At 38.5% G+C, this 18066-nt stretch overlaps 1 protein-coding gene across 2 annotated transcripts; it reads left to right on the top strand.

The window, feature by feature from the left end:
• The first annotated feature begins 803 nt into the window (after positions 1 to 803).
• On the top strand, positions 804 to 17236 carry LOC148873704 (Ubiquitin carboxyl-terminal hydrolase family protein). 2 transcript variants are annotated; one of them, XM_088981827.1, is made up of 3 exons: positions 1496 to 2038; positions 8186 to 8255; positions 14470 to 17236. In XM_088981827.1, exon 3 carries the CDS (start codon positions 14518 to 14520, stop codon positions 15790 to 15792), a length of 1275 nt encoding a protein of 424 aa, XP_088837953.1. In that variant the 5' UTR covers positions 1496 to 2038; positions 8186 to 8255; positions 14470 to 14517; the 3' UTR covers positions 15793 to 17236. The 2 variants fall into 2 exon arrangements, with proteins under 2 accessions (XP_088837952.1, XP_088837953.1); XM_088981826.1 differs by lacking the exon at positions 8186 to 8255 and having other exon boundaries at positions 804 to 2038.
• Positions 17237 to 18066: the final 830 nt, after the last annotated feature.

The raw sequence follows: 18066 nt of genomic DNA, 5'->3' as shown, positions 1-18066 counted from the left end.
GGGTATTTACTCCAATTTTTTCTATACTTTTTGCACTACTCTATAATGTGTCTTTTGATGCTTTGCACCGTTCTTAACATATTACAGTTGCATTTAGGGCACATCACTATGAAGCCCGTGTCTGCTGCCTCTCTATCTCACATCGGACACTGTTGCTACTCTGAACACCACTGTATCATTGGACCATCAGATGTAAGCATGGTTTTCAATGGTCGGACCATTGAACCATTTGAATAATCACACCTTATAATGTTCAATGGAACCATTTGAGCAATACTTAATTTTGTAAATTAGTTACAAACAATATGTTATTTTCCAGGAAGGAGGGTGTTAGAATCCAAGTATTATTCAGCTTAAGATCTTGAATTTCAAAGGCCATAGCATCTCTCCACTTAGGGTCCTTGATGACTTGAGAAAAACTAGCAAGCAAATAATGATTATCTTGAAGATGAGTAGGCATATGTGATCGGAGTGAGTGGAATGACAAAGATGAGTACGCATGAGATGATGATGGGGACGGTGAAGGTGATGTAGGTAGTGGATTAGTCTCAATAGACATGAGGAAAGTTGAGGATAGGCATAGGCAAAACTAAGGTTTTAAAAACCAATCGGTTTGGTCTGGATCAATGACTCATTGATTAATTCAATAATTTGACCAAAGACCAATTTGGGGTAAAATGGAACCGGTCGCTTGGACGGTTTCCGGTTCAAACCGTCCGACCGTCCGTACTCCGGTACTTCAACTACCTCACGTGCCTCAACGTCCCACAGCACCCAATCCTACTGTAGCAGTATTACAAGGGACGTCACAAGTCACCGAGTTCCTTCATGCGGAGTACCTTCGTTTGCGCGCCATTCTTTCCTGCTATGGTTCTGAGCTTCACCTAACCCGTCCCTGATAGGCTCCCACTCGATTACGCCTCCGGTGTTGTTCCCGGCACAGTCTGTAGTACTCTCTTCCCAGTTATTCATAGGAGCTAGGACTAGGAGGAACGAGGAAGGGCACGTCGGAGGCAGTCAGATATCGGCCGAAGAAACTCTTGAGGCGCACCAGCTGTTTGTTTCCTTGGACTATTTCCACTATCCACCTTGCTCTGCGAGTGGATCCCTTACGGCTTTGTCGAACTGTTTCTTCATCGTCGTCGGCGAATAGATACGTCCCGAGGTCAAGGTGGCTTCGGAGTCTAACGGCCTGGGCTTTGTGAAAGAACTCCATGGCGTATATTATATCATATATAAAATATTTATTAATCTGAAGTCTGAAGATACCAAAAAACAACAAGACCAGGAAATTAATTACGAAATCTGAACTTGTAGGGTTCAAGAAACGAAACAGATATAAACAAGGAGAAGAGGATAAGAGACTAAAAAAGGCGGAATTGTCGTTTCTTACCTTCCAGATGAAGCTGAAGGAAGATGACGTGTTTGGTTGATCTTTACTTTTCCTTCTTTTGATTGTTTCTTAAAGGAAAGAGGTCTGATTAAGAGGGGTTTTGGCGTTTTAGTTTTGTTTCTAACTGGAGAATAAGAAAAGAAAGTGGAAAACGGAATCTCCTCCTCCGAAAAAGAAAAAAAAAAAAAAAAGAAAAAGGACCAAAAACTAAACTTTTCAAAGTTGGTCAGAACTTTCGTTTCTCGTCGAGCTGGTGGCTTTCAGTTTTTATGTACAACAGGAGATCTGAAGTTGTTCAAATAGGATTTTCGTCATAATTGAAGGGAATTTCCGGCGACCATTCCCGTAAAGTGAGTGTGGAAGCTGCCCTTGAAGGTGAAAACTCCGGCAATTCCATTCATCAAAAAAAAGAATGTGGAAATTCCGGCGACCAACCTGTAAGGTGAAGACTCAGCTGTGAGTTTGCAAGTGCGATATCCAACCAAGGAATAAGGAAGATAGTCAACATTCGGAGATCCAAAGTTTAAAATACATCAGACCAGGTTTCGTGAAGTGTTGTATTATCCTGTTAGTTTGGCACCCCAACTGATCGACAAAAATCCACAGCCAATATACTGGTGTCTGGGTCAAGAAAATCGAAGCCAGGTACTTCCCAATGCTACTTTTTATCTTTGTTTTGAGATAAGCTGCGTTGCTGGTGTTTTTTCTGCTTCTCAACATGAAATGTTTAGCATGGAATACTAGAGGGTGTGGAAATATGGACACTCGTAGACACCTGAAAAAAATTAATCTCTGAGCATAATCCAGACATCATTTTTCTTTCAGAAACAAAATTAAGTACAGAAGAGGGGAAAAACTTGTTTCAAAACTGGCTTTCACAAAATGGCACATAGCTGCTTCTATAGGGGCCAGTGGAGGGCTGATTTGTGCTTGGAAAGAAAATATAGTCATTAAAGTAATCAATTCGAATAGTAATCTGATTGAGCTAATAATTCAATCACATCCTCCTATTGGTGAGTGGCAGATATCCTTTATTTATGGCCCACATACAGCTAAAAGAATTTGGGAGAAAGATGGAGTTAGAGGCAAACATCACTAACTTGCCATGGCTAGTAATGGGAGACTTTAATGACTTGGGTGTGGGAAATGAATATATAGGAAGAGAAACAAAGAGGAAACGTGCCAATTTAGAGTGGTGCAGCACGTATGAGAATGCAAAAATTTGGCATCTAACACCTATTGAATCTGATCATTTCCCCCATACTTCTTAATACTCAACCCCACAAGTAATGTGTAAAAATTCATTTATCTTTCAACCTATGTGGGGAGAAAGTGAAGAATGTGAAAGATTAGTAAAAGCAACGTGGGAAACTACTGTTTCTGGGTGTGCAGCTTATAGAGTTGTCACTAAACTTCATAAGCTGAAACAAGAGTTGAGGAGGTAGAATAAAGAAAGTTTTGGTTGGGTTCAAGAAAAAATAGTTAGCTTGTCCAAGCAATTGAAACAAATGGAGGAAGAAGGCCTAGAAAGAGAAGGATAAATGTGGCAGTTGAAATCCTGACACTATGGTTAGAGCATGGAGACAAAAACACCAAATTCTTTCATTCAATGGTGAAAAATAGAAGGGAATTCAATTTCATTAAATGACTAAGAGATGATGTTGGTTATGAATTAACAACACAAGAAGAATAGAGGAAGGCCTCGAACAAGAATATCTTAAAACTTGTGGGACTGCCGCATCAATTGATGAGGACTTTTGTCAAAACCCGAATTTTAATACTATTGACCAAACTCAAGCAGAAGAGTTGCTAAAATTGTCTTCAAAAGAGAAAGCGTGGGAGACTATACTGGTTTTGTGTAGGTTAGACAGGTGGTTAGACCTTTTCATGGGCTGGGCTAGGCTTTTTCTTTATAAATAGAATACACTTAGGCTTGTGCCCAAGCCTGGCCTGACCATCGGGCCTAGGTCTTGAGCTCGAGCTTGGCCAAAAATTTGAAAACAGAAATTTTTTTTCTTTTGAGCTTGGCCAAAGAGTTGCTAAAAGTGTTTTATTTATATTAAAGGCCCTCAAAACTCAAAAATAATAAAAGGTCTCACTATTACTTGAAAAAAGAGAAGGGGAACAAAGAAAAAATATTGTGTATATATATTGTTTATTAAATAAAATATGTATTTTATTATGTAATATATATTATCAAGTCGGGCTCGGGCTCGGGCCAGGTTTTTCGAGAAAGCCCGAGCTTGGCCCGAAAAAGGGTTGGGCCCAGTGTTTTAGGCTCGAGCTTGAGCCTGCGGGCCTAAAATCATGTTTAAGCCCAACTTAGAACAGGCTGGCTTGGCCCGGGCTGTTGGGCTACCCGGCCTATAATAGGTCTACAGGTGGTGGACAATATTATTCTAGCTTGAGAAATAATACACACAATAAAAAAAGAGCAAGAAAACCAATGGGTAGCAATCAAGATTGACATGTCCAAAGCCTTTGACCGAATGGGTTGGACATTTTTGAGGAGTGTTCTTCAAAAATGGGTTTCCCAGATCAGTGGAACCATTGGATTTCTGAGTGCATTTCTATAGTCTCTTATTCTATCTTGCTAAATGGAAGTTCTACTAATTTTTTTAAACCTAAAAGTGGATTGCGGGAAGGTGATCCTCTGTCACCATTATCTCTTTATCATTGACAAGCAAGCTCTATCTCATACGCTCTGGCAAGTTGAAGTAAGAAAAGAGATTCAGGGTATCAAAATAGCAAAAGGTGCTCCTTCAATTGCCCATTTATTTGTAGATGATTGCTTCATATTTTGTAAGGCTGAACCCACTCAGGTTTTGATGGTGAAAGAAATAATTGTTAAAAAATCAACAATGTTCTTGTTAAACAGTTATGCCCTTAGCTCCAATCAGATTGATGTATCTTTTGACATTTATTGTAAATGAATAAAATACATAATTGATTCATGTCATTGTGGTGTGTTTCTGCGTAATACCCTTAAACTGGACACTTATGAGACTCGTGTGAGTTTAGAATCTTCACAGCCGTTGAATAGATCTAGGGAGATTTATCCTGCCAAGACTGACACTGATGTGTCGCCAACTTGGTTGGGGTGGCTTGTCTCAGCTGCTAGGGTGAGACTTGAGGTACATGTAGTGTGGGTTTTCTTGAAACCCTGAACCAGACCAAATTCCAGTATTGCCCTGGACCTTGGAGATAGATGGGAAAAACTGGAATGTTACACCTGACCCCTAGATTCGATTATGGTACTACACTACGTGTCGGATTGGGCTGTTTTTGATATGCCAATCAGTGAGATCTTTAGAGGGGGTCAAAACCTCGGTATGTTGGGGTAGTCTGAGAATTCACTTGAGTGGGTGATCATGGTGACTGAATCAGCCCCTTTGTCGGACAAAGTGAATGATTGGGGGATGCACTCTCTCTAATGGAAAACTAAACTGTCGGCAGTTGATTTTAAACGTTGAAATTTGTTTCTGCAAAATATATTTATATAAAGATATACATATAGATTATGGTTTCAAAATGTTTGCAATATGTTTTAATTCCTGGGATCCATGTGAGTAGAGAGTGCAACACTGTACCTTGCAGCCGAGGGAGAGGTCCTCTCTTGTCGAGAAGTGTTTGATCATTAAGGGCTGAGAGTAAGTGCAACACTGTACCACAGTTCTTGGGTTTTCATAGTGTCTGGATCCAAGAACCATTTACTATAAATGTTGGGCCCATTAAGAGTCCATGGTGATGGACTCAGGGGTTCACTGTCTTCTACAGTGAATTCGGCCAGGCCTTGTAACAAAGGTTGGGCTGAACCCATGTGGTTGATGTGTAGATCAATGTTAGGGTCCCACGCCATACAAAGAGAGCCAACTGGGCAGCAGGTTAAAGAGTAAGTGAGCACATAAGCTTAATGGACCTAAGGCCCAATTCGAATTGGGCTTAAGTTAGTTAATTAAAAGGGGGCAAATTCAGTTTTAAACTGATTAGGATTAGTTGAAGTATAAGATAAGTCTTATCCATTTAAGAGTCCAGATCCAAATATAAGATTTGGATTAGGAAACTCTCTTGTAATTAAATTAGGAGGTTGATCCAGAGAAGGCTATAAATAGGAGGCAAATTCTTCAGATTATACACAACACAGCAAATTGCAGAATTCTTCTCAGTTATTGCTGTCCCTACCCAGTTCGATCTCTACTTGTGGATCTAATCGAGAAGAGTTCTTGATTTTGTTTCTTGGCAGAAGAAACAATCTAAAGGCGTGCTCACCAGCCCTTGCTCGATTCTTGCTGAAGAACCATCCTATTAATCCTGCTTCACTACACACTGTGTCATCTTCAATGGAAGCGGGTTTTGGTCTTTTCTTTGGGCGTGAACACCTGCGTTGGGAGTTACTGCTACTTCGTATCAGGTATATCCCTCACTTCCTATTGGTTTCAGATCTGGTCTGGTTTTGGATTCAAGACAAACCTTGAAAATGCGGTTTTCTAAATTAGGGAATACGACTCTTGGATGTGAGAGAAGAATTTTTTTTGAAATTTTGCCCAACCTTCCTGCAGGGTTCGGCCATCCATATGATGGATCTCCCATCCCTTCAGTTCTACAGTGAAAATGTCTCAAAGAATCATCAAAGAATTCTAAGGAACATTATGGGTATAAAGAAAATGAATCTCAATTACAAATATTTAGGCTCCAATCTATGGATCAACAGTAAAGGATGGGAAGTTTATAAGGAAATTCTAAAAAGAGTGGAATCGTGGCAGGCTTAGACACTCTCACAAGCAGGTAGAACCACTCTTGTTCAAGCGATAACTCAATCTATTCACTCTTATCAAATGCAAACAAGTTTGTTGCCTCAAAAAATTATTAAGGAGTTGGAGAAAGAAAAAAGAGAGTTTTGGTGGACAGGCAAAAATAGAAAGAGTCTAGTACCAACAATTCCTTAGAGAACCATAATCAAACCAAAAGATGAAGGAGGCTTGGGGATTAGAAATGATAGACTAATGAAAAAGGAACTTCTGTTTGAAGCAATTATGGAAATTGATAAATGCCAAGAACAGCATATGGGCTGAAGCATTAAAGGCTAAATATTTGAAAAATAAAAGCTTCTATACAGCAAAGGCTCATCAATCACACTCTTCATGGTGGAAACAAGTAATGAAAGTGAAAGAAGAGGTTAAAAATGACTTTTTTTTTTTAGATTTCTTTTTGGAAGGTTAAAATAGGAGATGACATCTATGTTTTTCAATACCCTTGGGTTTCAACAATTTACAATGGTTTGTTGAATGGTAAATCAGGCATCAAGGAGAGATACCAAAAGCTGAAAGTAAAAGACCTTTGCATACCTAATGGAGGGTGGAACCTAGAGAAAGAAGCAATCTTAAGGGTGATATTCAGCAGAAGTGAAACACATGATAGATTGCTTTTGAAGCCATCTAATAATGGAATTTATTATGCTAAATCAGTCTATAAGTCCTTTTTAGCGAAACAAGAAGGTTTCTCATTATGAGATTCTCTTCATACATGGATTTGGAAAGCAGAAGTACCTCAATGTTACAAGCTTTTTGCATGGAAGTTGGTAAATGGTGGCTTGCTCACTCAAGTTAAGCTATTTCCAAAGAAAATAGTAAGCGAAAAGACTTGCATCCTTTGTGGAGAACGTGATGAAACTGATTTCCACTTAATGGTTGAATGCTCATTTGCAAGAGCTGTATGGATTCAGGCCAACATTGGATTCAATCCAGAATTTTTTAAAGTCCAACCCATGTGCCAAGTTGCAATCAAATGGATCCAAAATCTTCAAATAGAACGAAGTATGCAACAAAGGCTATTTGGAAAATGGGTTGTTCTTATGAGATTAATATGGGATGTGAGAAATGGCAAGTTCTTTCGAGGCAAAAAAGTGGATCCCCCATGACCCCCTTAAATAAGCTGAACTCCTTTTTGAATATGCAAGAACCTTCTACACGTTCCACTAACATGATCAATCAGAGAGGCTATATTGAATTAGAATGTTTCACCCTCTGGAGATGGCACTTATTCTATTTCTGTTGACGCATTTGCCTCAAATCTGCAGGCTGGTATTGGCTTTGTAGTGTTATCCCTGTTAGTGTCGGCTATATAGGGGCAGTTTGGTCCTTTTATTTATATTGGGAGTGAGGTGTAATGTGTCCCATACTTGAGTAGGGGCATAACAATAATTGTATTTTATGATTAGCAAACAATAAATACATCATCCTGGCCGACTAGAGAGCGAGATTTTTCTCTCTTGTTCAAACCGGTTTTTCTTCTTCTCTCTTCTATTCTCTTCCTCTCCTCTCTTCTCTCTCATACAATCTCCTTCTACTATTATTCTTAATCTAATACTAGTGCAGATCTGAATTTTATCATGGTATCAGAGCTGTTGTAACAAGTTCAGATCTGCCCAGAATTTTTTTATTGCCATTTATTCTAGGATTTTGCAGATTTCTCAGTAATCCCTTGGAGATTAGGATAAAGGCTGCGAAGAAGTGACCATTTTTTTTTCTCTTAGGAGGTTTTCATGCCTCCAGTTTGTGGTGTGGTGATTGTTTGTGGTGGTTTGTAGAAAACTCTCTAATCGATGGTTTGAAGAGAGCAATTTCAAGTGGTGTAGTATATAGTCGAGTATAGGTCTGATTTCTAGTGTGTAGTATGGGTGTTATAGTGTGATTTGTATGTTTCTAAATTCCTTTTAACCTTATGTCTATTAGTAAGCTAACCAAGTCTCTTAATTGCTCTATCACTTTTTACCCTTCTTTTTGTGTTTTTTAGGATCTCAAGACAGGGATGAAGGGTGGAGGGCATGAAGCTAGTGGATTGTATAACTTTGATGGTGGTGGTGGTTCGTCAACAACCCTTCGGACATCTCTTTCTCTTATTTAGTAGCACTGTAGACTTGGTCATTCATCCCTTAAAGCACTTAAGTTACTTGTTCTATCATCAAGTCGTCTTTTTATTTTGGACTGTGAATCATGTCAGTTAGGGAAACATTATCATGTTCCCTTTAGTCTTAGGGTTGATAGTTGTATGTCGAGTCCATTTTCTTTAGTTCATTCATACATTTGAGGTCCATATAAATTAGTGTCATATAATGGTTACAAATACTTTGTAATTTTTATTGATGATTATTCAAGGATGACATGGCTTTACCTTATGAAAGAAAGGAATGTATTGTTTTCCATTTTTCAAAAAATTTATGTTAAGATCCACAATCAATTTGGTGTGCACATTAAGATTCTTCGTTTTGATAATGGCCGAGAATATTTTTATACACCATTTCAGGAATATTTGGAACAACATGACATTATCCATCAGACCTCATGTACCTACACCCCTTAGAAAAATGGGATGGCTGAGAGAAAGAACCGTCATCTTTTGGAAACTGTTCGAACCCTTTTGCACCATATGAATGTACCCAAACATTTTTGGAGTGATGCTATGCTTACATCTTGCTTCCTTATTAACTAGATGCCCATGCCCATCCTTGAAGGTCATTCTCCCTTAACCACTTTGTTTCCTACCTTGTCTCTGTTCCCTCTTACTCCTAGAGTTTTTGGGTGTGTGTGCTTTGTCTATAATCTTGGGTTTGGAATGGATAAATTAGATGCATGATCCACCAATTGTATCTTTCTTGGATATTCTAGGACTCATAAAGAGTATAAGTGTTATAACCCCAATTCTTGACATTCCTTTGTGTGTCCTGATGTTACTTTCTTTGAGTCTGTTCCATTTTTTTCTAGGTCGGGCGTTCTTCTTCTTCACCTCCTCTTCCAGTTCATGTTGAGGATCCCATTCCTATTGTTCCAGTTGTGACTAAGCCTTCACCTCCAATGCAACTTCCTGTTGAACGGCCACCCATTCTCCAAGTGTAAACGCATCGACATGTACCAGTTCCTCCTCCAGCTCCTTCATTGTTGATAGATCTGGCAGTTGTTCCCACACCAACACCACCCTTATTTCTGACCTTGATCTTCCTATTGCATTGTGGAAAGGTAAACATAGTTACACCCTTCACCCCATTTCAAATTATGTTTTTGTATCTCATCTTTCTACTTCCCATCACTAGTTTGTTTCTATGCTGTATTCTGTTTTTGTTCCTAAGGATGTCTAGAAAACTCTTTCCTCTCTAGGGTGGCGCCATGCAATGGAAGAAGAACTTTCCGCTTTAGCTCATAATCATATGTGGGACCTCACCACGCTCCCTCCTAGTAAGCATGCTGTAGCCTGTAGGTTGTAATTGGGTATACACTATTAAGTATTTACCCGATGGTAGTGTAGAGTGGCTGAAAGCTCAACTAATTGCCAAAGGTTATTCCCAAATGTATGGTATCGACTACATAGAGACATTCTCTCCTGTTGCTAAGATTGGTTCAGTTTATGTTTTGATATCCTTTTGCTACTATGATTGACCTTTGTTTCAGCATAACATCAAGAATGTTTTTTACATGGTAATCTTCTTGAGGAGGTCTATATGGAGTAACCACCAGGGTGTGTTGCTCAAGGGGAGGATGGTAAAGTGTGTAGACTAAAGAAGGGCATTTATGGACTTAAATAGTCCCCTGTGCGTGGTTTGGTAGACTCAGTGAAGTGGTAAAGAAGTTTGGCATGAAATAGTGTTAGGTGCGTCACTCAGTATTTAGCTATGATTCAAGTGTTGGGAAGATATTATTGGTAATATATGTAGATGACATTGTTATTACCGACAGTGATAGGTTGGGGATTGATAGACTAAGACTTTTTTGCATGATCACTTCTAGACAAAAGGACCTTGGCAAATTAAAATATTTCTTGGGGATAAAAGTCGCAATATTAATTTGTGTCAAAGAAAGTATGCTCTTGATTTGTTAAAAGAGACAAGTTTGTTGGGTGCCAAACCAATTAAAACACCTATGGAACCAAATGCCAAATTGCGTAGTGGTGCAAGTGATGAGTTTGAAGATCTTGGAAGGTACATGAGGTTGGTGGGTAAGTTAAACTACCTAACCATTACTCAGTTAGATATTTCATTTGTAGTTAATATGGTGAGCCAATTTATGCAGAATCCTCGGGTTCCACATTGGGATGCAATCCTAAGGATTGTACGATATTTGAAAGGAGCTCTTGGTCGTGGTTTGTTATACAAGAGTGGAGGAAGTCTTGAGATAGAGGGATACACTGATGCTAATTGGGCTGGTTTTGTATCTGATAGAAGGTCCACTATAGGTTATTGTACCTTTCTTGTATCTAATAGAAGGTCCACTATACAGTGGTGGCAAGAAGCAGTGCAAAAGTTGAATATAGAGCCATGGCACATACAACTTGTGAACTAGTGTGGTTGAGGAACCTCTTACAAGAGATGGGGTATTTGATTGATACCCCTATGAAGCTTTATTTGTGACAACCAAGCTACAGTCCACATATCTTCCAATCCAGTTTTTCATGAGAGAACAAAACATATAGAAATTGATTGTCACTTTGTGAGAGAGAAGGTATTCAGTGGAGTGATAAGCATTGCATATGTTAACATAGGAAGTCAATGGGCAAACTTGTTCACCAAAGGGTTGAGTTAGGGAAGAGTGGATTACATATGTAACAAGTTGGGACTATATGACATATACTCACCAGTTTGAGGGGGAGTGTTAGTGATGGCTGTATAGGGGCAGTTTGGTCCTTTTATTTATATTGGGAGTGAGGTGTAATGTGTGACTTGAATGATGTTTGATGTGTCCCATACTTAAGTAGGGGCATAACAATAATTGTGTTTTATGATTAGTAAAACAATAAATACATCATCCTGGCCGACTAGAGAGTGAGATTTTTCTCTCTTGTTCAAACCCGTTTTTCTTCTCTCTTCGCTCTCATTCAATCTCCTACTGTTATTCTTAATCTAATAACAGTGCAGATCTGAATTTTATCAATCCCCAACAAAATATTTTGTTGCAGCAATTGGGAAACATTTGAAGGTTCTAAGTCTAGAACAAGTAGAGTAATGAGCCATATTAACTGCATTAAATTGGGCTCTAAATTTTGGTCTGAAACAGGTTCAAGTCTTCACAGATTTGCTACTCTAGTCTCTCAAGTATCTAACAAAAGCAAAAACAGAAGATGGTTGGAACATGCACCATAGTTTTCAAGGTGCCAAGGTGAGGCTAGGCGACAGGGGGGGCGCCTAGTCGCCTAGGTAATAGATTTTTTTCTGTAGAAAACATAGATTGGGTAGTTCCCTATGTACCATAGCCATATTTCCTTAATAATTATTCATAATTTTCATAAAAAAAGTATAGAGTTCATGTTAAAGTGTAGAAAATCAACGTATTCATGAGAAGAAATAGAAGGAAAAGAAAAGGGAAAAATCCCAATCAGTACCTTGTACTTTGCCTCGAGTGACAATTTGGTCCCCGAACTTTAAAATGTGACAATTCAGTACCTGAACTTTCAAAATGCAACAATCCAGTACCCAAACTTTCAAAATGTGACAATCCAGTACCCAAACTTTCAAAATGTGACAATCCAGTACCTGCCGTTAATCAACCGTTAAGTGACATTTGAAATGTCAAAAATGCCCTTCGAATGCCATCTAATTCTCTTTATCAACCATCCAAACGTTGACAAAAATCTGAACAGTCCCAAATCCTAGCCTCTTTTATTCAAAAAAAGTTGGTGACTATTTAGAAATAGAATTTGGGACTATTCATTTTATTATCAATGTTTGGATGGTTGATAAAGAGAATTAGATGGCATTCTTAGGGCATTTTTGACTTTTCAAATGTCACTTAACGGCTGATTAACAGACTGGTCAGGATAGGTACTGGATTGTCACCTTTTGAAAGTTCGGGTACTGGATTGTCACATTTTGAAAGTTCGGGTACTGAATTGTCGCATTTTAAAGTTCGGGGACCAACTTTTCACTCGAGCCAAAGTACAAGGTATTGATCGGGAATTTACCCTTTTCTTTTCCTTTTTCTTTTTCTTCTCATGAATATGTTGATTTTTTATACTTTAACATGAACTCTATACTTTTCTTATGAAAATTATGAATAATTATTAAGGAAATATGGTTATGGTACCTGGGGAACTACCCTTATTTTTGTTATAGGAAAAGAAGAAAAGAAAAAGTAGTAGTAGTAGAAAATGTGTTGATTAGACAAAATTTTAAGTTCTTACTTACTTACTGGTTCAGGTTTTGAAGTCTTTAGGGGTTCAATACAGCATTTAGCAATGTTTATATTGATTAAACCCTAACAAATAACAAAACCCCCCCTATAAACTGCATCCTGCCCGTGAATTTGGCATCAATTCACGGTCAGGATTCATCTCCCCTGTACGGTGGGGCTACAAAATTCTGACCTGGACTGATCAGTCATTCTTTCTAAGAAAAGTAATAAAAATAAATTTGTATATTAACAACAAAATGAATATTTTAGTTTAGTAGTGCCTAATTTATAATTATAATGTAAAAAAAATAAAGAATAAAAAAGAATTTTATAATACATACTACAAAATTGCTTGGCGATTAGGCAAGGTGAGCCTCAAAAGGCATCTTGTCACCTAGGTGCCCGCCTAGGCATTGCCTTGACAACTACGACCGGCACTGATTGAAGAAATTGAGTATGTTGTTAATCAATTTGTCAGCTGTAAAGTAACTTGTATCGAAAGAGACCGTAATATCATAGTTCATACAATAGCAGGAAAAGCTAGGCAACAAGGTGACATGGAATATCTTGAAACTCCACCAAGCTGGCTATGGGGGCACTTCTCTGGCCCTAGCTCAGCATGGAGATGTAATTTAAACTCTTCTTAGTGAATTCTCCTTTAGTTTTGCCAAAAAAAGAAAGAAGAAAAACGGAAGAAACACCATTGGTAGTCGATCATCTCCAAAGTCACTCCTATTTTTTTAGTTGATGTTAGCATCTACTCTGCCGTCTGGCATTTCTGATCAAAATGACCCACTCGAAAACCGTTGTTTCTGTTTATCTTTTGGTTTCAAATGGTAGTCTTTTATAGATATATTAGTTGTGTTTAGCTCTGATAGTTCTTGGTTTTTACAACTTCAACAATCATAAATTTTTATAGATACAAAAACTACTGTATATATGCACAGTTTTGATTTACCATTGGATTCTAATAGTGGAATATAAACTATTGCATGCCCAATTTGTACCGATGTGATGAGAGGGCATCTTCCACAGATGATTTCTTTGTTTTCTGCAGAAATATATTTCCCTCTCTACAGCTTATAGACATTCTTCTTCCTGTCGATGATTTTCATGTCCCATTTGTTTGCCACTCTCCAATATCACCGACGGTATTTGAAGTTACTCTCCTTGTGACATTCATGGAGTGATGGAGACAGTCCAAACTTTAAATAAAGATATGAGAATTGTTGTTCTTGGTTCTTATGACTTTAACAATTGTAATTAGCTCCTTTTTTTCCCTTGTGCCAATTTTTAATTATATTCCCTTGCTCTTTGAAGGTGATATATAGTTTGCATTCAGCTCATTTCTGTTTGTGTGTTTTTTCTTCTAAACAGGACCTTTACCAAACAAGATAGAAACAGAGATCAATCACATGGTAAAGGACCCTTTTAACTGGCTGTACAGATAAGGAAAAATTGAAAGAAAAAAAATTAATCTGATACTCAGCTTGTGACCATTTACTCAACTTTATTGAATAAAAACTATACAAATGTTTCACTATTGGACTTGCTATTGATAGTTGTTAGAATGTCATGTAAATTTGAAATCTCAAAAGAAAGATTACTAACCTTGGTGATTATGGATTTAGTAGTAGAAAATTAATAAACGGATCTAGTTGACCTAAACTTATGTGAATTTTAAATGGTTTCTCTGAAGTTTGAACCGATTTTTGTGCTTCTTTCAATTTCCTTTGTTTTCCTTTTTAGTATTTATGTGAATGGTTTGTATCTGTTGCATTTTGGATGCAAAAAGAGAAAAAAACAATTATAAGAGATGGTCATGGTGCAGATTGTTTTTGTCAAGGGTCTGAGTATTAAACAGTGAACCAGTCTTGTTTGCAAAAGTGATACGAAGCTGATTCTTTTTCTTATATTTTTCAGGGCTACCTTCTTATGAACCAAAAAGGAGCCTGATCGGGAAAGAAGGAAATGCTTAGATTATTATTGGGAAGAGCAGGAAGCTCAAGTGTCATTAGCCTACGTCGAGATGGATTTGCGTATGAGCAGAGGTTTAGTCTGGTTAATATAAAGCTGAAATGGGTGAAGGACAGAGCCTTGGATGCCATTGTGGCTGGGGAAGGTGAACTCAGAGCTGCTTGCCTTCTTGTCTCTATCATCGCCTGTGATCCTCGCCATTGTCTCCCCATATACCATCTCTTGAAACATCGCAAGCAGCTTGGTCTATCCCCAGATCTCAGGCTCTCTACTTTCATCAGAAGATACCCGACCCTTTTCTCTGAATTTCCTGTTATTGCTGGAGGCAGTACTGTCCCGTGGTTCTGCTTGACAGACGGGGCACTCAAACTGCACCAAGAAGAGATTGAAATCTTCCAGGCGAATGAGACTGATCTTGTTGAGAGGCTCCAGAAACTGCTCATGCTCACTAGAGATAGGATCCTGCCTTTGCAAACCATTGACCAACTGAAATGGGATATGGGTTTGCCAAATGACTATTCCTTCTCCTTGGTTCCCCATTATCCACAGCTCTTTTCATTCATCCACCTCCCTGATGAACGGATTGGATTGAAACTCTTATGCTGGGATGAGCGTCTAGCTGTCTCGCAATTGCAGAAAAGTTCTCTTGCAGCTGCAGTTGAACACTACCACCACCAATGGCAGCAGCAAGGTGTTCAAACTTTGGGTTTCCCAATTAGGTTCACTAGGGGTTTTGGATTGAAGAAGAAGTGCATGCAATGGCTAGAGGAGTGGCAACAGCTCCCATATACTTCTCCTTATGTGGATGCATCCCATCTTGATCCCCGTACAGATGTTTCTGAGAAAAGAATTGTAGGAGTCTTTCATGAGCTTCTCCACCTCACCCTACAAAAGAAGACTGAGCGTAAGAATGTGAGCAATCTCCGTAAACCCTTGGGCCTGCCCCAGAAGTTCACAAAGGTGTTTGGTCGCCATCCAGGCATTTTCTACATTTCTCACAAGTATGCAACACAGACCGTCATTCTTAGGGAGGCCTATGACCATGAGAAACTGCTCCAGAAGCATCCTTTAGTGGGGATCAGGGAAAGGTATGCAGCCATGATGAAGGAGGGAATTCTCAATAGGAGTAGGGGCTTGTATAAGAGTTCCCCATGTAAAAGCCAAGAGGAGGACAAAGATCACAGTCTGCAAGAATTGGAATTTAGTACCCCTTACAATATTCTTTCAGAAGATAATTTAGATGAAAATTTACGTGTTGAAAAATACTGATGATACTGTTCCTGGGGCTATTAACTGCAGTTTCCACTACTAGAAAATTTTCTGAATAGAACTCAAGACAGCAAGAGGAACTGCTCTGTTCTGCACTTTTGCTATGACCTTGTCCACAGGAAAAGAAGGAAAACAAAAATCTTCTAGGAACCTATGGGTTGAGATGAGGACAAAATTACAAATAATTCATCATCATCATCATCATCCATGCATTATCCCAACTATATGGGGTTGGCTACATGAATCCTGTTTTTCCATTCGTTCAATTTAAAGCCATATTTACTGTTAAATATGGCTTACCCTAAGTTCTTGTAGCCCCTTCCATGTGTAACAAAATTACAAATTAATTTGCATGATATTTAAATCTCTGTAAATGAGAAGATAAGGGGAAGTTGGCTAAGACCATTCAGCTACGTACTTTGAAGACCAATTACTTTGACAGTGAGGTGGTTAGACATAAAATTTAAGGTCTAGACTCTAGAAGGCAATGAGAAAGCAAAAGAAGACATCAATGGAAGTAGAGAGAAGACATATTTAATAGGAGATATGGCTCTTTATGTTCTTGGCAGGCTAGGGTGACAGCAGGGTTTGTCTAGCTGTGCACGTTTAGTTGGGGTGGGGCATAATTGAATTTGCCTCCGAAAAGGAAACACAAGGGGGGAGTAAGGGCGGGCAGGAAGAACTTTGTTGTCCATTCAAGGGTTGTCATGGTAGTTTACCCCTAATATCCATCTATCATCAATCTATACTTCTGGAAAATTGTAGAGGGAATATCAGATTAACTTATGAAATAATGTCTCACAAATACATGCTCCTCTTTTTGTCCTTTCTCCATAATTATTTGAAGGTTTTAATGTCCCTGAAAGGAAGCAAAATTAGGATCTGGGATAACTCTTCTAGTTAACAAGAAAATTAGTTCTGGGTTTCAGCTTTTATTTATTTATTTATTTGCTTAACAAAAAGTACTTTCATTATGCAAATGTTCTTTTTTCCCCTTCCTATTCCATGACAGGATTCACAGGAAGTAATTCTTGAAGAATACATACATTCAAACAACCTGAACACTTGGGGCTTCATTATCCTACCAACCGGAGTCAATATGAGGTAGCATTTCTGAATTCTGATAACTAAGTGTAACTGTGTAAGAATTTAGCTTCCATGCTGGTCTCTATAAGGTATCATAAAGAATTTAGTATCCATGCTGCAAGGTTGGCTAGACAAATTCTGCATTGCAAGCCCACCCATGCAGAGCCATATCTTACTGGAGAATCATAAGTCTTCTAAGTGTTACTATTTTCAACCATTTCTTTTTTTTTTTTTCCAAATTTTGTCCTTTCAAAATCTTAAACTTATACCATATCACTTGTTCGCACTTGCAGTCATTACTCTTTGTAAGGGATTAATTGTAAAGCCACTTCAATTTTCTCTAAGGCCTGTCACCTAATAATGCTATACTTTGGTTCCTGCAAATGTACGTATTTCCAATTTATCCTCCTTAATCTAGGCACTCATCTTTCCCAACATCCTTAGTGTAGGCCATTTCTTTTTCTGCATTCCCTATCCTGTACAAAACGTCCAATGTTACCTTCAAATGGAATCTAATATTTCATGCAAGAATCCAAAGAAAACCCACAGGGGATTAATTCTGATTGAGTTCATTTCATACGGAAGAACTGATAAAATCAGACTTCTCTTCTGTTGTGTAGGCTTCTCTCTTAACATTGTCCAGGCTCTGAATCTTCCCATACTCTTTCCCCTCTCTCATCCCCTTATCTGGTTGAGAGAGAGAGAGATTTATTAAGAGATATCTCTTGGATACTTATACCAAAATCTAACAATCCTGTTGAAGCAGTGGAGGACAACAAAACTTGGAGAACAATAAGGCTGCGTTTGTTTGCATGTAAAACTAAATTTACACCGAGGGTTATAATAATGTAGGTTTAGAGGTGTAAAACTAAATTTACACCGGGGCGGCTGCGTAAGGCTGGCTTGCGTAAAGTGCGGGCTGTGCCGTGCTGGCTTGCAGGCCGTTACGGGCTGTGCCTCTGGTGAAAATTTTGGGGGTTGGCTCGGTATGGCCCACGGCCCAGGTCCGTGCTGGCCCGTGCCATGCTGCGGGCCGAGCCTTGGGCGAGGTCGGGCCGTGCATCGGGCCAAAGCTATTTATTTAAAAAATTGACAAAAAATTTAAACTTTTTAATTTTATATGAATTTTGTGTATACAATTTTTTATATATACAATAATTAAATAAATTAGTATAATAAAATAAAAAA

This window comes from Nelumbo lutea, chromosome 1, assembly GCF_056320005.1.
Source record: "Nelumbo lutea isolate HS-2025 chromosome 1, American lotus-T2T, whole genome shotgun sequence".
Taxonomy (NCBI): Eukaryota; Viridiplantae; Streptophyta; class Magnoliopsida; order Proteales; family Nelumbonaceae; genus Nelumbo; species Nelumbo lutea.
This window is presented reverse-complemented; position numbering and strand designations above follow the sequence as displayed.

Bases quoted from the DNA above. Each gene is read 5' to 3' on its own strand.
- LOC148873704 (XM_088981826.1), top strand. From the start codon at position 14,518: ATGCTTAGATTATTATTGGGAAGAGCAGGAAGCTCAAGTGTCATTAGC.